Source organism: Haliaeetus albicilla, chromosome 17 (genome assembly GCF_947461875.1).
Source record: "Haliaeetus albicilla chromosome 17, bHalAlb1.1, whole genome shotgun sequence".
Lineage (NCBI taxonomy): Eukaryota > Metazoa > Chordata > Aves > Accipitriformes > Accipitridae > Haliaeetus > Haliaeetus albicilla.
In genome coordinates, this window is record NC_091499.1 from 11,574,603 (window position 1) to 11,595,980 (window position 21,378).

The 21,378-nt window shown below is 38.4% G+C and overlaps 1 protein-coding gene across 4 annotated transcripts in view; it reads right to left on the reverse strand.

Moving 5' to 3' along the window:
* RARS2 (arginyl-tRNA synthetase 2, mitochondrial) overlaps nucleotides 1-21,378 on the reverse strand; it is a 40,993-nt gene that overhangs the window by 15,203 nt on the left and 4,412 nt on the right. For all 4 annotated transcript variants that reach the window (XM_069804823.1, XM_069804822.1, XM_069804821.1 and 1 more), the window contains 9 exons: nucleotides 19,996-20,079; nucleotides 16,137-16,234; nucleotides 14,975-15,030; nucleotides 13,347-13,430; nucleotides 9,615-9,691; nucleotides 5,742-5,897; nucleotides 3,785-3,891; nucleotides 3,069-3,164; nucleotides 1,341-1,401 (listed from right to left, as the gene is read on the reverse strand). In XM_069804823.1, the coding sequence (XP_069660924.1) occupies nucleotides 1,341-1,401; nucleotides 3,069-3,164; nucleotides 3,785-3,891; nucleotides 5,742-5,897; nucleotides 9,615-9,691; nucleotides 13,347-13,356 (507 nt within the window). In that variant the 5' untranslated portion in view covers nucleotides 13,357-13,430; nucleotides 14,975-15,030; nucleotides 16,137-16,234; nucleotides 19,996-20,079. The remainder of the gene's footprint in view (nucleotides 1-1,340; nucleotides 1,402-3,068; nucleotides 3,165-3,784; nucleotides 3,892-5,741; nucleotides 5,898-9,614; nucleotides 9,692-13,346; nucleotides 13,431-14,974; nucleotides 15,031-16,136; nucleotides 16,235-19,995; nucleotides 20,080-21,378) is intronic.

Genomic DNA, 21,378 nt, shown 5'->3' on the forward strand with positions numbered 1-21,378 from the left:
GCAGCCAGTCAACTCAAGACTATTGCTTCCACGCTTGCTCACTCCATGAGGTTAACATTCAGCCCATATCCTAATCTGTGCAAAATACCCATCCAACTATTTTCTTTCTTTCTAACTGTTCCTTCTCCCTTGGTCCCTACTACCTCATGGTGTAACAAATACAAATAATTACTTACCCATGCGAACTAGACAAGAAACTTCCTTAACTCCTAATGAATTACACTTTCACAGCCACACTGCTCTTCGATGCCAGTGAACCTACTATGTTCCAGTCAGTAGAGGCACAAAAACTCCCACCAAAACCAAGCAGTTCCCCCCCGCCAAAAACACAACCAAAAAAATCCCTGTTCTATGACCACATGTCGGAATGGCAAGCTACTGGAAATTTCCTGAAGACTGAAAATAAAAGGAGGAACGTGACTTAACTAAAAGTCGCACTTTAAACTATCTGTGTATTTAGTTTTATGCTTACTGATCTCTCCCCCTCCCCTGAATCATAGTATTTGTAATATTATATTGACTTTTGAAAGAGCTGTACCAGAGAAGATATACGGGCTTTACCAAACGGATCACAAACGACATGCAGAGTTTTTCAATACGCTATTAATTGACTTCACATAAAAGAACATGGTTTTCAAAATTATTTTTTTCTAAATCTGGGAAAAAGAAGATCTAAAAGCATCATTTGATATGTCATTGGTAATATTAAAGCAAAAAAGAGTTTCACACAAGTGAGGAGATAATCCTGCTATTCATTACTGATAGTGTTGGAATTATTAAAAAGCCAAATAATCAAACCAAGAAATATAAAAAGATTCCCTGTCTACAACTGCTTTGTTCAGATTGATTAAGCAGTACTTTATGTGCAATTTCTACATAATGAAACCAACGCACTGTTCAAAGCCATAAAAATTTACATTTCAGATAAGATATCAGGACTTTAGAGTAGATTTAGATTCATTTTAGGCCATTAATTTCTAAATTAACATTTTACAACCCTTTATAAGACTAACAGCTTTTTCTGACTTGTTTAAATATTAATTACAACATTTATATAGAAAATACAATGTCAATTGAGTAAAAGTTCCTTTAAAACGAATTGTAATGGATTTTTATAACAGAGAATAACTCCAGAGCTGATTTTTCAACCATTTTGTGGGTCATGAACTGAAACAGAACCAAGAAACACTGCCACACTGAGGCACAGCTGCTGGGCAGTAAGGGCATCTATTTTACTGACAAAAATACCATGTATCAAAGTCATATCGCGAGCAAGAGGCCCCCTGAATTATTGGGGAGAGTCAGGCTCAAAAGTGTTTGGTGAATCTAGAATTACTTACCACATAAATCATAGTATCACAGCTATGCTTATTCATTCGGTCTATAGCAGCAGCAAGATCTCTGAAAGAGACAATGAGAAACTATTTGAACTTTCATTCAAACGTACCTCATTATTTGCCTCTTAGGAAAATAATCTATTCTTATGGAGGGGAGAAGACTGCCTGATTAGAGGGATCCATGTATGCCTTACACAAAAAAGAGGACATGTATACTCTGTTTACAATGTGTTTGAAATGTTTTTTTTTAAACCACTAGCTATGAAAATTACTGAGGAAACCAGTCTTAAGCACAGAGTAAGTGGTCCCTCTCTGCCTACTGGAGCAACCAATCAACTGGGACTTGAGAGAAACACCCCTCTCCTGGAAAACTAACCCAGTGCTCTCAGCGTTAGGTTATACGATAAAAAGCTCATCTCCACACACACTAAGTAGTACCGAGAAACAACTTGCTCGAGCCCCTCCCAGGGCTGTCACAGGAGAGCCATCAGCCCCATGTCCCAGTGTGAAACCCACCTCAGGGGTCACCAGGAGCAGCTCTCCAGACCACCTTCCGAGTGAGGGAGGTTACTGCCTACGGGATATGGGACACATGGGATGCAAAGGAAAAGCATTTTGCAATTGCACAAGACTTATTATGGGATGCTTAGGGGAGGAATCAAAGATGGGAAGAGAGGGAGAAGATGATAAAAGGGACAGGTGGCTTGTAAACTGATTGCTGGTTAGTATGTTTGCCTGATCGTGCCCTGCACCTGATCAGCACAGTCTGTCCTGTCTTCTTGTTAAACTCTGCCCTGCACCTGATCAGCACAGTCTGTCCTGTCTTCTTGTTAAACTCCATTTCAAACTTTTCCTGGGTGAGGGGGTCTCTCTTCTGTGTGCACATGTGTTTGGAGGTCTAAGTATCTGTAAATGGAGTTGGGGACTACAGCTCATATAGGCCATGCACCTGTGGTGCCCACAATTGAAGGGAGTGGAGTTAAGTGAAATTAAGTGATAGCAACTGGAGTCTGACCATGGGTCACCAGGGCCAAGGTGTCTCTGCTGCCAACAACTGGAGTGATGGCAGACACATCGACATGTGACTGACAGCAAATATCAAGCTGAACTAGCCAGCAAGTAGGTTAAATGCCCTGGAAGCCAGGCAAGTGTGTGCCTTCAAAGATGAGGCACCCAGAGGAGTCTGTACTGTTGGCATCAGGGGGTCCAGGCCAACTGCCGGAGAGACCATGGGGCCTGTGGGTTGACTGAGAGACCTGCCTGTGTATATGTGTGTCTCTGTGTAGGAGGCAACAGGGGAGAGTGAGGTCCACTGAGTCAATGAAGACATGGCTGAACAAGTAATTTTTTTATGCATCACACTGTCAAGAAACATTTTAAGCAAATGTCTTTATCAAACCTTTGTTATTTGGCAAGTGTTTATTAGATGAAGAGATCCCAGCTTTGTTGTCAAAGGCAGTAGCTGGAGAAAGTATTATGATTTATGGAAAGAGGAGATCTACTGACATACTGCTTAAGGGGAAGAAAAGTATTTAAAAGCAGTTGTTTTTCTTGAGCCATTTTTATCCCATCATAGTTACATTGCTAGTTCCAGTTATGATTACTCATTAGTGAAGGTATTCCATCCCAGAAAGAAAAAGCTTCAAAATCTGTACTATCGGTTACAAATGTACTCATGTACAAAAGTTTACTGGCAAAATAAATGGCAATAAACACAGATGGGTTACTTGCCTTGTTATATAAAGAGATGTCCCATCACTACGCATGACGGTGGAAAACGATGAGAGGTCTTTCTTTTCCGAAAGATCCACAATTCCTGTCCCTTTTCTATAAGTTGAGAGAAAACACTGAAGTAACTGCAAGGCAGAGCCAATATACAGGTAAGTTCAGATAACATACAGGTCAGAACCAAAACAAAAGCCTCTTGCCATGGAACCCACCTTGCTCTAGACAATGTCATTCTTTTCTTTGAATGACTGTATCCTTTAAGTCTTTTTTAATACTGTTCCTCTAAGCTTTTTGTCACCACTGCTGATGCCAGGGAGCCACCTGCCCGCATTCTGGTGCATTCCACGACTACAGCTTCCGTTCCAGTTCAGCCAGGCAGCTCCTTCATCAAGGCGAGGATCTCATCTAACTCTGCTTGTTAAATGGCATATGCAGCTACCAGACTAATTAACAGCCTAAAAGGCCGTTCGGAGTTGAACGCTATCATTGTACGTAATTTGTCACGGCCAGGCTTCTGTGCTAGGCACAGAAAAGGCAAACTTAATTTTTAGCTGCGGCTGCACAAATCCTCTTGGTCTTCTACCATAACAGCTATCAAAAACATCTAAAGAAAACTCTTCCTCTTAGATTACATACAAACCTCACTCATCATATGTCATTTGAAATGCAACTGAAATGTTAAATAAACTACACCAATAGATTGAATAATGAGTTCATACATTGTTTTCTGAAGGAGTCCTTTATCCTCCAATGTCTTTAGAATTTCCTGGGACTTTTCGTGGTAAAATGATTCTCCAGAATATTCATCAAAGTGCACTCCTAGACGCTGAAAAGTTCCAAGAATATCAAAGAAGGGTAACATTGTTAAGATTGAGGCTAATCATTTCTTCAAATTAAGTCAGATGATAGGTCTGTGTCACAGGTCAGATAGAGTGCAAAGATTAATTTTATTCCAGGAAATGTCACTTCACTGTTACAAGGAAAGGATGTTTGAATTTTGATTTAATTGATCTTTGCATTTGAATTAATCTCCCTGAGTGGAATACAGTGTTGGATATAACATTCATGAGAAATTAGGCATTAACTGGATAGAGCAATTAGTACAAAAACTCTGGGGTAGGTCTCTAATGTGCTGTGCTGGAGGCAAAACCAGTGGACTGCAGAGAAGTTACTTGGACATGAAACCAATCCTATTTTAAAAGGATGCTAAAAGAAATTTTAAAAAGCAGGAGCTAGTCACAGACATTGCTGAGCATACAGAAATCACCATTACTAGGAAGGCTGAGGGTATACCTAGGAGAGATAGGATGACCTTAACTGTCATAACTGGGTGAAATGTAATAGTACAAAAGACAAGGTTTTTAACTGAGGGCAACAAAGCTGTCAGCCCATCAGCTTGATACTTGTTAGTTTGAATGGAATTGGGAGAGAAAGATCTAGCTGTACCAGTCATCATGTGATCAATGATGAATGACCATCACGATGCAGCTGCATACACAGCCCAATACCCACTTACCCTAACAGGTCAGCCTTCCACTAGAATTATCTAGGTTGTGTCTCACTTAGGAGATCTTAACTTAGAGTACTTGGCATGAATCCAGTGATACGTTTCAGGGAAGAAATTAAAGCACAGCCAGGCTGTCTGGATTATTGAGAAAGGGGCAGGCCACTTCCCTTTTAACTTTGCAATCAACAATGAAAGAAGACATAACCAATTTCTACAAATACATCAAGAGGAAGGAGGTGGAAAAGTGCAAGTTTAAGTAAAGAATAATACTAGAAGAAGGAAGTAGTATAAAATGAGTCACAGGTTCTTTGGAGCTGTGAGTTAGAAAAAAATGTCTAAGCCCATCAAAACTGGGCACCCATTCCAGAATTTCATTGCAAGGAATGTGGGAAAGAAAAACGCTAGCTGGTTTTCAGATGGACTCAGTTGATTCTTGAGTAAGATTACATAGTATTAATACCAAGAGACTGGATTCAGTGACAGAAGGTGTATCTCATTCCTGTTTTCCAAATTCATAAGATTCACTTTGTGGTCAATGGCACAAACACCTCCCATGAAACAGCGGACACCCAGCTCCATTCTTGAGATTACAGTATGCAACAGATGGCTGTATATTAGCTCAACTCAACCTGCAGGTGACTTATGTACTGATTACTACTGTAAACTCCTGCTACTATAATTACTTACACTCAATTTAATATGCAACATACACAGCTCTGCATTATAACATTAGATCAGAAATGTGAAAACAGAGTTATCTCCTGATAAAATTTATTACATGGAAACTGTTAAATTTAGCAGGTTGTTGCTGACTTCAAAGATAGAGCAAAACTGAACAATATTTATCTAACACTGATTTGCTTTGTTGCTTAGCACCATACTCCTAGCTTCAGGGCTTCTGAGAAGGGAGAATTAGTCTAAGGACCAATTACATGGACTCCATTAAATAAAATGTATCTAGGTTGTCAGCAACTGAAGTGGCAGTCTGCGTGGATGTTAAATCAACTACCATGCCTTTTCCAAGCAGAATGGGGCATAACCTGGCATATTGAGAAACATCTTCCCCACAACACTGTAAAGTTTACTGGAAAGGCAATGAATTGACAACGCTACAGCAACGTCTGTACCATTTTTCCAACAACACAGAAAAAGCAGTGCATAAGTTGTACCTTATAAATTCGGCTGTATTCCTCAATACTGAAGTCTCTAAATTGTTTCCAAAGCGACAATGTCTGCTCATCATGTTCCTCCAGTTTTCTAAAGAAATCCTTAGCCAGCTTTTTTGTGTTTTCATCTTCTGCTGCTTTGTTAATCTGCACATACACCTAAAATATAACAGCACTGAAAATATTGAAGTATAATCCTCTCCTCCAATAAAAATAAGCTAAGTTCTACAAGAACAATACAAATACATTTAAAGATGACATCTGTAACATCAAAATTTTGAAGACGTGTTAAAGGAACACATTTCCTATTTAAAGGATGAATGAGTAGTCCAAATTCCAATAGGAAAATGTACAGCTTATCTTGAAACAAGACTAATGCTGTAATTCCTTACTGCTGTCACTATCATCCTCTTTATAACCTTGAAACAACTGCAGCAGCAGAATATGGAAAAACTAATTTATGCACGAAAGGGAAACCATCACAGACTTTTAAACCAGAGACTTTTCTTCAGAGGACCACAAAGTTGATATTTATAACAACTGCACTGCCTAAAAATAAGATGACAGTTGAAGCAGCAAAATCCTACATAGCCTCGATGTTTTACAAGCTCAAAAAAACCCCAACCCCAAAACAGTTCTAATCCAAACCACCTTACTTATAGTACTCTGCACCCATATTAACACATGTTGTCTCTCTGTGGCTGAAGTCAAGCATAAGAATGTCAACATCTGACTAGACACACACATATGCACTGTCAGTTTGCTAAAAGCATTACAAACTCTTGTATTAGCCAACTTTACCTATGTACAGCAAATTTGGCTCTCCTGTTCATTAACATATTCCTTTATATCTATAGGACAAATATTCACCCAGACAATGATTCCTTGCTTTCTACATGTAGTATCTTGAAAGCCCACGGAAGATGGTTTTTAAAAAGTTGAAGTACTATGTAAAAATATCTAAATTAACTAGTGGTTACATTATGTATTTAGACCCAAATAGTTCAATGCTGTTTAACTTTTTCCCCAAATCATCGTGATCTTGATAAAAAGAAAATAATTATAAAAACTTCACTCCTGCAATGTTCAGACAATGAGTTTCCCAACAATACCTTGCTCGAATGGGTTCCTCCTATTAAAACAAAAAAAGCTTCCACAGCAAAACTCTTGAACTTTTCCCCTTCCTTTTATGTCCCAAAATTTTTAGAGATTTTAACAGGCAGTACTGCTGACAAGCCTCCAAGATTATTGTTTGCTTAGTTCTGCCACAAAAAAGAAATTTAACGTAGTGGGAAAATTCAACCCTTTCCAAGAAAAATGCTCCCTCTCCCCCATCAGTAGCTTCACACATTCTAACCCCCAACCCCAATCTTTGATATTATAAAGCAAAAATAATGCAAAAGGCATATTTGCATCTGACTCTTGACCAAAATGGAAGGTGCAAAGATGTTTGGAAATGTACATTTGTCTATACATTTATTTATATAGAAACTGTGCTATGGAAGTTTTCTTTTTAAATGAACTATAGGAAAGACTAGTTTCACAACAGTAAAAGAAACACCACTTTGAAACACATCTTAATTTTTTATATAAACCAGGAATACAGCTGAACAAACAGTTAAAAACTGGGAATATTTGAGAAACTAATTTGGTCTCCAGCAACTACTGTTTTAGAACTTTTTGCAGCTTGACTGAATACTGTTCTCTACAATTGAAGGTAATTTTTTTAAGGTCATAAAGCCTACACGCTACTGTAATAGATGATATTTTAAAGCCGTAGTGCAAAATTCAAGTATTCAAAATTTAAATCCTAAGAATGGACTGAAATTGTAACTAAAAATTAAATAATATGCAGCAATGCACAACCACAAGAATATGACTACTTCTTGTCGTCTCTTTAAATGAGTCCTACACCTCTAAGACACCTTCATGATAAGAATCTGTCAATTTTATTGAGCAGGCCTTGGGGATGAGGGAACGAGTGAACAAAATTTATCTATGTCGAAGCTGGCAAACTCAGAGGGAGATACTCTGGCACATAACAATTTGCCTAATATGTGTTCAGCTGTAGAGTATCTAAGTATTCAAACACAGTTTGTTCCTTTGCCAGTAAACAGATTTATGCAAAAGTTACCCTGTGACATATTGTCCAGACACTGGCATTAGCAATAGTTCCCATACCCAGCTCAGGGTGAAGCACAGCTCAGCTTTGTAATAAGAGAACACTTGATAGTGCTATACAAGAACCCTGACAAAGCCCCATTAACACATAAGATCTTTCTTTCAAAGGATGAAGACTTAAACATTAGTGTCCTCGGTTCAGCTGGGATAGAGTTAATTTTTTACAGAAACCTGGGAGGTGGGGGGCATAGCCGGGGCAGCTGACCTGAACTAGCCAAGGAGCTATTCCATACCATGTGACATCATGCTCAGTATATAAATGGGGAGCGGGCCGGGGGTGGTCTCTACTTTCGGTGGGGGAAGTGGCGGAGCGTCGGGTCCCGGGTGGTGAGCAGTTGCACTGTGCATCACTCTTTTTGTATACTCTTTCATTAGGACCGTTGTTGTTGTTGCAATTTCTTTGTGTTGTTCCAGTAAACTGCCTTTATCTCAACCCTCGAGGTTCCAGTTTTGTTTTTTTTTCTCTCCTCCGTCTTCCCCCCCTATCCCACCGGAGGGGGGCGGGAGGAGTGAGCGAGCGGCCGCGTGGTCCTTTGTTACCGGCTGGGCTGAAACCACGACAATTAGCCATTCAGAAAATTTTGTCCACTTATCCTCATGGCTGTTGGATTTGCACAGGTAAGTACGTAACTCACGTTCTGTTATTATGTACAGCACGGTTGTCAACCAAAGATCATTTACAAGTATCAAAAGATAGACGGAAACCTTTTTTGCTCATTGCACTGTATGAAACAAGGAGTGACAGAGGAATTGCTAAAGAGGAAGAAATAAATAATAACTCAGATGATATTAGGCATATTTGGATGGAGCAAACCAACAATCAAAACCATATCAGTCCTAGAAACACAAGACTTGTTAAACTACCTCAATTGTTATGGCTAACCTGGACAGTCCACTGAGTCAATTTTGTCCCTGACACACAGAAATGCAATCTATAGCACTTCCATCATGCTGGTGGGCACCCGAGAGGGTAACCTCCTGCAACAAAACAGCCTCTCCTACTGTTGAAAGGCATTTCCTGAATGCCTGTCAGCAGAAACTGCACCTCCTAATGCTCCTGGCTCTTTCACACTCTTGGAAGAAGGAAGAGCATTCTGCAGAGTCAAAACAGTATTCTGGAAAGTGACGGTCACTCCTCCTTACCTATATATGTTAAGCCTCCATATTAGATACAAAACACTTTAAAGATCCTTTTCACCAACCACAGTGATCTGTGTATTGAGCAATGTGAATTAAATATCACTTATTCTAAAAATACTAGCAACAAAAGGATTTTTACACCATACATGCCACTTCCTTTTCACAACTTTGGTAACCAATGTGCTACAGCATTAGATGCAAGACACCATTTCCACTGCAGTTACCACAGTGAGCTCAGTGGTCACCTATGCCCAGTTAAGATAGTTGCTATTGGCTGTGGTGGTAGCAGCAATCAATGCAACCTAAGTATCCATATGATTACCTCCCTTATGAGGCGTATTTTTCAGCCTAATGAAACCTGTTTCTGCTGCCATTGCTTCGTGAGAACTGTCTCCACTGCCGTGGCCCAGGCTAGCACTGGTCCTTCAGGCAAGGTCATTTAAATCCAAAATGAGTCTCATCATGACCCTGCAGACATACCATTCTGTACAAAATTGACAGCTAAGTTAAATGGACTGTCCTCTGAAGTCTGCAGTTGGTCTTCTATGAACTTACCTCAAAAAGGTGTTGTAAAGGACTGGATTTTAGCTTTTCTTTGTTGCCAAAATGTTGGAAACCAACACCCAACAAGCCTTGAATAACAATTAAATACAGAGTTAGACAACAACCCAGAGTATATTGTTTTGTTGATTAAGTTGTTTTCATAAGCGAGTCTAGTCTTAACATTGTATGTAATAAAAGAAATGCCTTACATTTTTAAACAATATAATGGTGTATGCTACAAAAACAAATCAAAAGTATAACCTATTATTCCACTGCATGAAAATTACCAAAACTATAATAGCTAGAAACTAGTAAGAAATAGTATGTTGGTTTTTCAATTCCTCATGAAACGGAATTCGTGTTTCTGGACTTGTAGAGAAAATTACCTTTTACACAGCAACCAGCTGTAAATGAGAAGCCACACAGTGGAAACTATCCAGTAAAAGAACATGCTCAAAACTCCTTGTTTTGCTTCTTCCTTTAACAGTATTATTATTTCAAGGACAATAGAAACTGGGACACAATACGGTATTCCACATAGCACTCATGTAATATTTTCAAGGGAATTTTTTGTTGCATGCTGAGAATGTGCAGCTTTTTTCACGTATTCAGTTTGGCTTCAGCACTTTCCAAAGGCCATCTGAAAGGGCAAGATCCAAACCCCAATCCTTTTGTCTAAATCAAAAGAGCCCATTAACTCATTCAGTAATCTAGCGGTATTAACCCTGCAGCCTCTTAGATTTTCTGAGACTGCTTTTAAGGCCATCTTATTCTTCTGAGCTGACGAGGACCAGGACTGATGTGAAGACAGTATCTGAAGAATAGGTATGCAGGTATCCCTTTGAAAAGCCCTCTGCAACTAAACAAATAGCACTGTCTCAATAACTTCCCTCTTGGAAACACTGACTGCAGTAGAAGCCATGGCAGATTTTGGTAAGAAAAACAAGTTAGAGTTTAGGAAGTAAAATGAGTCTAAGTCTATTGAAAGTGAGATGCTTTAAGGAAGCTTGTTCTATGAGCAATCGGAGCTTGATTTCCTAATGATCTCTCTATTAGTGTACCTACACATTCCACTTTTCAATGCTGGCACCCCCAGCAAGACTGCCAGTTTTTATTCAACCTGAACATATCCTTTCACATGTTTCTGTCTTCCCCAAACCATCCCCAGCCTTTGTTACACTCACCAATTATTGGCAAGATGGAGCATGTGTTGGGACTGATTCCAATTTAGATGTGCTGACTGGTTAGCTGGCAGGGTAAACACAGAAGTTAACTTTCTCTCCCAGAGGGCACTACATTGTATTTCTATCCCTACTCAGCTGCCAACTGTCAAAATACCAAAAGAAATTTGTTCTCTTGGAGGCATTTTTCTTTGTCAGATCTGGCTGAAGTTGGCCAATGGGTTCAAAATTGATTAGGAGCAGAGTGACAGGAAGACAGATGGACAGTGTGACTGCATAAGCTTTGTTACCTTAAGAAACCTGCCCCAAAACTGCCTAGAGGTTGACGACTTCTCTGCCATGTTTCAGCAAAGTATGTTTTCAATTATTACATTTTAAAGCCTCTGACAATAGCAGTTATAACAGAAATGCTGACAGATTGTTAATTATAGCACTGCTTCTGGAAAAGGACCATTATAGTAATATTCCTATGCTATAATTTTATGAAGCATGATTGTATTATTTGTTATAAAACCTGTCATATACTTGAGCTGAGCCAGCCCAAATAAAGAGGGGAGCACCCATTTTGAAAGAAACAGAATTGCTAGGTCAAAAGCATGATTCTAACAGTTGTGTGCTGGACAACAGGTACACATGTAAGTAACAGGCATGGTGATCCTCGTACTTGCAGGAAACTTTGTATTAAAACACATAAAATTCCTGATATTCAGACTTAGGAGTACAATTTAGTATCTTCAAAGACAGAGTGAATGAGGTCAGCTGAGAAGCCCCTTAACCACATTGCATTTCATTGCTTAACTGTCATTGCCACATTCATTATACAATAGCATAGCAGCAAAATTATGTCTAAGGGGCAAAAATGAATTAAATATGCAATGATGAAATTTACTGAATTTTAGGTGAACTCAGTCGATATTCAATTCCTATGAAACAAATCTTAAGTGAAGCAAAGCTCTGCTATAAACTGTTTCATCAGAAACAGGGTCAGGAAAGATAAGCTGCAAAGGAAATAATTTAAGAAAGGAAAAAAATATTCTATTACTGCTCTCACAGTCATAAGAATATTTTATTCAACTGCCTAAGCCCCAGGAATTTACTCTATAAGGAGAAGGGGTAGAACTGAATATATTTTAGTTATCTACACTGCTGTATCTGAATACATAAATGGAGTAGAAGTAGGGTATTTATGCTAAGTTTTTAATCCAGCTCTGTTCGTAAAGTTGATTCATTGATATTCCCATAAATAGCAGTACCAGTGCCACTGAAGGGGGCAGCATAAGGGCTGGAATGAGCAAAAGTGACTGCTTAATAGACATTGCACTTTGTGTTTGCCATTTAAAAATAAATATACAGACACTGTTTTTAGAACCTACTGCAAAAGATGTGGAGGAGTTTTATAGTTTTCACAGGTGTACCAGCTTTCAAGAACAAGGAAGTGGGCATGACTGCATTTTTTTAAATGCCTAAAAATATGTGAAAAACAGCTTTTGGGGGGAAATTAAAAAAGGAGAGGTGAATATGGATCAATTTCAAATGCAAGATTAACAACAGAAATCAACAAAGTTGTGAATCCTATGGATGGGTCAACTGCCATATAAGAGGGATATTTACAGATCCAGCAACTGGACATAAATGATCTCTGGTCAAGGAATAAATACCAAGCCATGCTAGGCTGCACACGAGAGGATTTTTCAGTCCTGACTTATCTGATGGACATTTCAGAAGAGGTAGGAGTGTGTATGTGTGTGCATGCAAACACGCGTGCAAGATTGGTAAGTCTTCTAGGGCCTATTCACTTGCACATTCTCCACCTATACAACTTTCTTTTGCTACATTTTAAAGGAAAACAGTTTTTTGGGGGAAGCATTGGTATATCTTTGAAGATGCAAACTCTCTGGTCCTCACCCTGCCAAAACACAGTTGCTGTGGAAGTTATTTATGCTCTATGAATAATGAACTAGCTTCCAGAGGGAACAAACACACAGATAAAGAAAACATACAAACACACACAAAGACAACCAAATATAAAATATACATTTTGTTACAATTATTCTATTGTTGTGTGTACAGGTGTGGCATAGGTAAGTTAGCAAGCTTACTCTCCCACAACTGTTACACATGCAAAATCGGAATAAGGAAGACAGTATCACAGTAGAAATGCAACAGCTATGGAAATATGTATGCATTTTGTCTGGAGGCAGCAACAGAAGTTTGTTGAGCTATGAGAGCTCCAAATGTGTAACCAGCACACTCAGAAAATATTGATACTGCCCTTTAAAAATAAACCCCAGATTACACATACGTAATCTGAGAGAGGAGCTACTGAGGGACAGAGGGACTGTTGTTTCTTTTACAGCAGTATATGTCAAACTGCTGATGAATCAGTCTGGATTGTTTTGTTCATATTTTAAGGAGATTAACTACACATTACATGCATGGAAACACAATATTACTCTTTGTGAGCCCAGAGTGAATCCAATGGGCCTGCAAAAACTGAAGCTGGAAACCTAGACCATATTATACAGTAGAAAAGGGAACAAGAGAAACAAATATTAAAACATACCAAACTGCATGCCCCAGTCACCAAGGTAATTTATTCTTATTACTTCATGTCCCAGTGCAACTTTGAGATTTGCTATAAAATTCCCTGGAAAGGAAACAAAATTGGTATTATTATTCAGTTGTAGGTAGTCTCTCATCCCAATGTAACAGTTTTCTGGTTTTGTATGATCTGTGTTCATAATGAAGAGGAAAAGCAATCAGATTAACTATTCCATAGAATTTGCTAAAATACTTCACAACTAAAAGCAGTAGTATTCTGAGCAGGAAAAGAAAGGCCATGCATTTGACAGGTGCCCTAAAGTGTCTCATACAACAGTGATAAAAACACACGCGTGTATGTGCATGCACATACTGTAAAGTATTGGAACATGAAAAACACTTTTTAAAGTCTTCTTGTATTCTCACAAATATGTGGCAGTATACATAATTCCTGTCACAGTCAGGCAACCTCACATCAGGAGGTTATGCAAGTACTCAAAATTCACGGCTGTTACTGTGATGTTAAATTGAGAACATAAAGTCCTGAATCTCTATATACTGCTGGAGCAGTACTGAGCTGTGCACTTAACACACTGTGTCTGATATGCTCCAAATTTACCATATCATATAAGCATGTCTTGGTTCTAACTGTTATTAAAAAAAGAACCCTTCATCTTTCTCCTGAGCTTAGCTACAACCAGAGAATTACAAAGAAGAAATACCCGCATCCCTTTCTCTATTTTCCTGTGCTTCAAGGGTACCTTTGGATTACAAAACTGATGTAAAAGGATGCAGAAAGCTTCCTCTTCTTCTGTTACTACAACACCATATTATAGCTTGCTATTACTTTCAATTCCATTCTCCGCAGTCAAGTCATTCTCTTGCTATTGGAAAACATTGATCTACAGAACTATTTTTGAAAGTGTTTTTTTTCCTATAGCAAAGGGTCCAGAAATGGAACATAAAGACCCCAAAATACATAATTTCATTCAACTATCAGTCCATGAAGAGGCAGAATTTTTAACTTTATGTAATTAATAATTATAGATGACACACTAAATATAATTAAAACCTAATACATTATTAGCTGCACAGATGCTGTAGGATCTTCTGGTAATAACCTACTAGTTTTTATTGTGAGAGAGGGAAAGGAGGGAGAAATAATGTTTTCCATATGCCATTAGAGTACTGCACAATAAACTTATTAATTATTCCATTACAAATTACAGCAACTATGTTAGTAATACTGGCATAAAGTAATTAACATATAAAAGCAAGCTTTTTGCAAGACAGCCACCAAGACATAATTATCTGACTGCTGTGCAGTCCAGTGCAAATTGGAAATTTAAAATTCAAAGGACTCTCATAACACCTCAATGAAAACTGCCCTGGGTGTCTCTGTAGAACAATTTTAAACTACTTCATTTAATGTTCACAGTCATAAAACTATATTACGTGTGACTTAATAAATCTGCCAGCAACACACCATGCTCTTTTCTTCACTGCATAATGAGCAAAAGGTTTTTAATTAGCAAGTCGAGCCTGACACGGCCACTCCACTAGAAGAGTGAAGGGTTAGCAGTGTTCCCCTGTCAAGTGAAACAGGAAGACAAAGAAGCCCTTTTAGGAAGCAGTTAAATGCATACTTACCTACTATTGTGGAACGCAAATGTCCTACGTGAAACTTTTTGGCAATATTAGGGGAGCTGTAACAAAATTTCACAAATAATCTTTGTTCAATGTACAAAACTGCCAGATCACTAAGTCAAAAGAATTCAACTCATGCATATAGCAGAACTGAAATAAAACCACCACTTTAAATTTTTCCTTAAAATTCCCTGATTAGCTTCTGTTCTAGTCAGCAAATTTTTCTATCCAACCAGCTTTTCTTCCAGTATCAGTTAACAGCCAGTGTTACAGGGAAAAAGAAGCCACAAACAACACCACAACAAAGAATCCCCCAAAACCCAACTACACAAGTGACAAAGGACTTAAACCACCTTCTCACTTTTTACATGTTTTGGACATATGGATCATTCTCCTCATACCTTTAATAGAGATAAATCTGATACCAGGACAGGGGACCTTGTGTACAAGAATCAGTAACTAAAATCACATCTTATTCTGCCAACCATGTCCCCCCCCAAAAAACCCCCGTACCCACAATTTTTTTGCCTCTGATAATAAAATGGAAGTTCAGCTATGAAAATTTATCCTCCAAATTAAAGCCAAATGCTTACTTTCCATGACTCTGGAAGCCTGCAGAGGGAGTATAAGTGAACAAAAATAATTATACATGAAGAGATCTCAGTCAGCCACTTTTCATTCCATGAGCAGGTGACCATAACCAAAAATTGCACTGGACAGAAATTTTAGGGCCAGCAATTGAGAAGATTTAGCAAGACAAATGCCTGGCTGCTTTAGCAAGTCAGGGAGGAAGGTATTAAGGTAAAAAAAGAAATGGGTTAGTGGCTGAAAATTCAGATCATGTTTCTTGATAACAAAATAAAAGAAGCCTACTTAAAAACTGAATGCTATTATGCACTAAATGAGAATATTCTTAGTGGAGGGCAGTATGAGGCATGAACTCTTTAAATACCAAGAATATATTCTGGGAAAAAGCCTCAATTCCCTAAATAGAACTTATATTCTACTTGGCAAATATATCAGAGTATCAAATACAGCTGAATATAATACCATAAATATGGTTTAACTTCACAGGCATCATACATTGCAGCAACGAATATCAATCAGCAAAATATCAATCAGCATACAAGGCTATTTTCTCAAAGGACTCATCACATGTGCTTACCTGAACTCAATCACTGCCTTTTGTCTAGGCACTGTAGAGAAAAGTTCACTTTTTACTCCATACTGTGACCCATCTTTCAACACCTGCTGCAACACAGTCTAAACCACAAGGAGGACAAAAAATAAAATTTAAAAAAAAGGAAAATATGTTTCAAAACCAGAAAGCATGATCAGCAAAACTGTTTACCAATCACACAAGAGACTGATCCCATAGCCTTTATTCACATTAGCAATTAGATGTCTGGTCTGCCAAGCAAACAAGATTTCACATACAGACAAAAATGCTATTAACTTTTGAAAGCTGTATCTGATCAATTTAAAAAGTTAGAGAAATTATAGGCAGATTTTTTTGTGAAAATCAAGGCTGAATTTGGTGACAACTTAAAAGGAAGTGGAAAGCCTAGTTTTTCACTGAAATCATTGTTTAGATACATAAAATGAAACAGCAAGAGAGTAAACTGGAGGTAACTGGTAGACGGGAAAGGAAACTCAGTCTAAGCACATGGGTAGAACAGTGACCTCATGTAAAATGAGGGAGTTCTCAAGTAAATAGGGGTGTTACCTTACGCTAACCAGGACCCTCATCCATCCTAATTCAGGTAACATTTTAAAATAAAAAGTACCTTGTAGAACTAGACCATAGATTGGGATGAAAAAGTGGGAGAGCTTATGAGCAGTAGACTTCACTAGAGAATTTACCTTATTGTGCAGTTACATGTTCTCAGCAGGTTTTTTATTATTTATAATTAATAAAAAAAAGCTACACAGCATACCTCTGAGCTTCCTCAAAAGCATCCTCTTCCCATGAATACATCTTATCTAGGCACACTTTGAGGTGCTTGGCCATTTCTCTGAAATTCCTAGGAGTTCTGTCCTATATCCAAGAGTTTTGCGAAGGTATAATACACAGGGGACGGACACCCACTGTGCACGGCACAGCCAGATCACGTAGGTCCAACCCTTTGGGACACAGCAGACCTCCCACACACTACTTGTGACTGAGAGCCTACAAAAAATCCAATGAGCTCCAACTGCATGAGCATTACCACATATATGCAGGTTACCCGAATAGCACATGAACCCATTTCGTTCGCTTCAGGAAATCTCACACAAAAGTACAGGAGTTCTAGTCTTCATGATTATAACTAAAGCCAATTTAAGAGACAAAACTACTACTACTACTACAGAATCCTCTCCATCAGTTCACTGCAGGTAGACTGCAACAGCAGCTCATGGAAGGTTTGGTCACTCATAACTCTAACAGTATATTTAAACATCAGCCAGTGGTTTTAAGTGACAGAGACAAAAGAGGCTTAGCTATTTCTAATTTTGGTTGTATAAATTTAAACTGCTTTCATTGTTAACCCTAGAACATGAGGCAGATTAATGTTTCTACCTTCTTCCAGTTACTTTACATCACTGTCCATTGTATTTCTTCATTAATCCTTTTTAGGAATAGTATCTGCCTAATGTTCTTTTCCTTTGCTGTTGGAAGACAGCATGTATATACAATGGGGAAGCAGAAAAACAGGAGATTTCTGCAAGAATTTAAGCCTCCTCAGAACTACCGAGTCACTTCAACTTAAGTCTGTAACAGAAAAGGAACAACTAATACATTCATGTTCTACTAAAACTGCTAGATTTTTCTAGGCACCAAAAGTCAGCCTGCTTTGTACTCCTTTAGTGCCAAAGAAACCCAACTATTCAATCCTCATGTGTCCAAACACCCCCTCTCTTTTTCTCTTCCCCCACCTGCAACTCTGTTAAGGACACTGTGAATGGTCCCTACAAAAGTGTGTCTAGTTTGAAAGTATGGAGACTGTGTAAAACGCTTTAAAATATTTACTCAACAGCTTGAACACAGTTTGTGGGAAGAGGAATCCTATGCTGACTATATTATCAGTAATGCATTCATACGGCAAGGTAAGTCCCTGTACATACCCTACATACTTCCATTTGCCACTCAGATGCCAATACACTACAAAACCTAATATATGAAGCTGTATGTATTGAACAAACTTCCTGAAGATAAGAGGCCTTTAACAATGTGAATGAAAGTGGACATCTCGCTTAATTCAATGGAAACTTTTCTTTTTTTCCTCTCCAAAAATCACTTTAAAATTCTTCTGCAATAGATATTCAATAAATTAAAAAAAAAAAAAAAAAAAGGAACGGCACCTGTAGAAAAAACATTAATTCTGTTCTTATTATGGCACCTAAGAAGGGAAGCTAGACATATACACAAATTGTCAAATTTACCCATAGACCTAGTCTCCTTATCGTGAAAGTTACAGCTAGGTTTTCTCTCCTCCGCTCTCCTCAGTGACATAATGCAAAATTACATGTCCTAATTCCACATTTTTTCCAGCAAAACTCTACTAGGCCAGACACATAGTTTTGCTTGAATCATTAAACTCACTAGAATCCCTACAAATAAAGCATCTTGTGAAATCCTGTCCATAAATAAAACTTACCACTGAAACTACTCTTTCAGTGAATAGTCAGCTGCTATGTTCTTATCAACATAGATTGATTATAAATAGCTAATGAAAAATGAAAGGGATAAAACAACTGATTGATAGGCATGCCTAAGCATTAGCAATTCACAAGAAGAAAGGGTCTAACCATTCAGCAAAAGAGGATTACAAGCCTAAGTGACTCAGTGGAAGTCCTGATGGGAAGAGGGCTTCACCAGTATTAGGTAAGACCTGATTTCTCGCCCCTAATTCACATGTAGTTTATTTTCTAAGACCACAATATCATTTTCCACAAGAGTTGCTAAGCCTATAGATTAAGGACATGAACAACACCACAATGTAGCTCGCTCCACAAGTCAGTTGAACTGGCTTAGAAAAGCTTTCATTCAGTCCCCAGTCTAACAGTGCCAGCCATCCACTTATCTTTATGAAGCTCTTGCAAATAATCCAGAGTACAACTGAGACACTACTCTTATAGACTGAGCAGTATCTTCCTCTCATTAAGTTACTGGTTTAACAAACAAAGCTTTCAATTTCAGTCAGGCATTGGACTTTGAAGAATACATTTTCCTTTTTTTTTTTTTTTTAAGCAAAGTATGTAATGATATATCTGCTATCAAATACTTTTATTTCAGTTATCTCTTCACCATCCTTTTCCATTTTAAACAAGGGTCTTTATACGCAAGATCAAAACTTTTGAGTTTTATACTGTAGAAGCTCAAAGCAGATGCCAAACCTGCCTTTTAAAGCAGAAAGAAAAAAAGAGGAGTTATGATTATCAGTGAATACATGTTGAGGATTTCTTGGCTGGGCAAAGGCATGGGAGCAATCCAGCCTTTAGCTGGGAACGAAGCATAAGTTTACAAAGTGCGGAAGCGGACAAGGACGCTGTGTCCTTGTACGCTGGGGAAAAAGGAAGATAAGAAGAGCTTGACAAACAACACCTGGATGCTGAAGAATGAGATAAGTAACTGCTGGACACCTCATGAAGAAGCTTGCACAGCCAATAGAGAATAAGATAGTGTCGCGTGAAATGGAGTATTGTACCAATTAGAGTATTGTATAAGGCGCGTGGACAAGTCAGTCTTGTATAAATGTCAAGACGTCTGAACAGTAAACGAGCAAGATGTTAACTCATATTGAGTGTGATTCTTGACTCAGGCGCTCTTCCCGACAGATACATTGTTTCCTCATAAGGATAAACATTTGTGAGCCTCATTCCAAATTCCAGGCCTACATAACAAATCAGCAACAGGGATCCTCGAGGAGAATAAAAGACAAGTTTTACATAGAAAATACCTTTCTAGGACAACAGTAAGTATTCTATGGCTTTATATTGAGGAATTTATTTTTACCTTAATGCACCTGAAACATAATGCTCACCTTTGCTAATAATTCCCTGTTTATGGTAAAGTTCACTGTTCCTGGACCAGCGCTGATTTCTCTCACTACAGCATCACACTTCAGCTAAAAAACCAAAACAGAACAGAAACTACATGAAAACAGGTAAACTGGAAAACTCGAATTCAATCCACTATAAATATTAATTTAATCCACTATAAACATTAAATACTATTTATTGGTTTGAAGCAATCACAAATGGATCATTGTCGTGGTTTAACCCCAGCCAGCAACTAAGCACCACGCAGCCGCTCACTCACTCCCCCCACCCAAGGGAATGGGGGAGAAAATCAGGAAAAGAAGTAAAACTCGTGGGTTGAGATAAGAACAGTTTAATAGAACAGAAAAGAAGAAACTAATAATGATAATGATAACACTAATAAAATGACAACAGCAATAATGAAAGGATTGGAATGTACAAATAATGCGCAGTGTAATTGCTCACCACCCGTCAATGGACACCCAGCTAGTCCCTGAGGAGCGATCACCTGCCCCCACTCCCCCCCAGTTTATATACTGGATGTGGCATCACATGGTATGGAATACCCCATTGGCCAGTTTGGGTCAGCTGCCCTGGCTGTGTCCTGTGCCAACTTCTTGTGCCCCTCCAGCTTTCTCGCTGGCTTAGCACGAGAAGCTGAAAAATCCTTGACTTTAGACTAAACATTACTTGGCAACAACTGAAAACATCAGTGTGTTATCAACATTCTTCTCATACTGAACTCAAAACACAGCACTGTACCAGCTACTAGGAAGACAATTAACTCTACCCCAGCTGAAACCAGGACAATCATTTAATCAATCCTGTTGGAAAAGGGATGATTTTATTATTTCCAATCCATGCTTAATAGCTCTGAATGTAACTCAGCCTGAAATGAACTTCCATAAGGCACATGTTTTGAAAATTCTGAACCCACAAAGAATATTTGGGCACCCAACCCCTAAAGTCAATGTCCTCTTTACACAAATTTTGGTCTCTTCACAGGCTGAGAGTTTTGGATCTCAACCTGTCAGGTCCGAGAGTTTCTTATTAAACTAGCTGTCTTCCATAGCCAAGAAATTGTCTTAAAAAAAAAAAAAAAAAGGATGGATAGAAAGCATATAAAAGATGACACAATCACTTTATCACTTGGTTAATATCTTTGAGAGAGGCAAGCTATACATTTCTACTGAAGCTCATCAGCATGAAGAAGAAATCTACCCCCATGCTAGGTCTCCAGCTTAGACACTAACTTAACCAGGAGATGAAATCATGGTTAACCTTGAAGTTCTTTAAACTTCACAAGCTCTGGTAAAAACAAATTCCAATGTTTATTCACAAGCTACATGAAAAAATATTTCTTGTATTGACTCTGAATTTCCCAC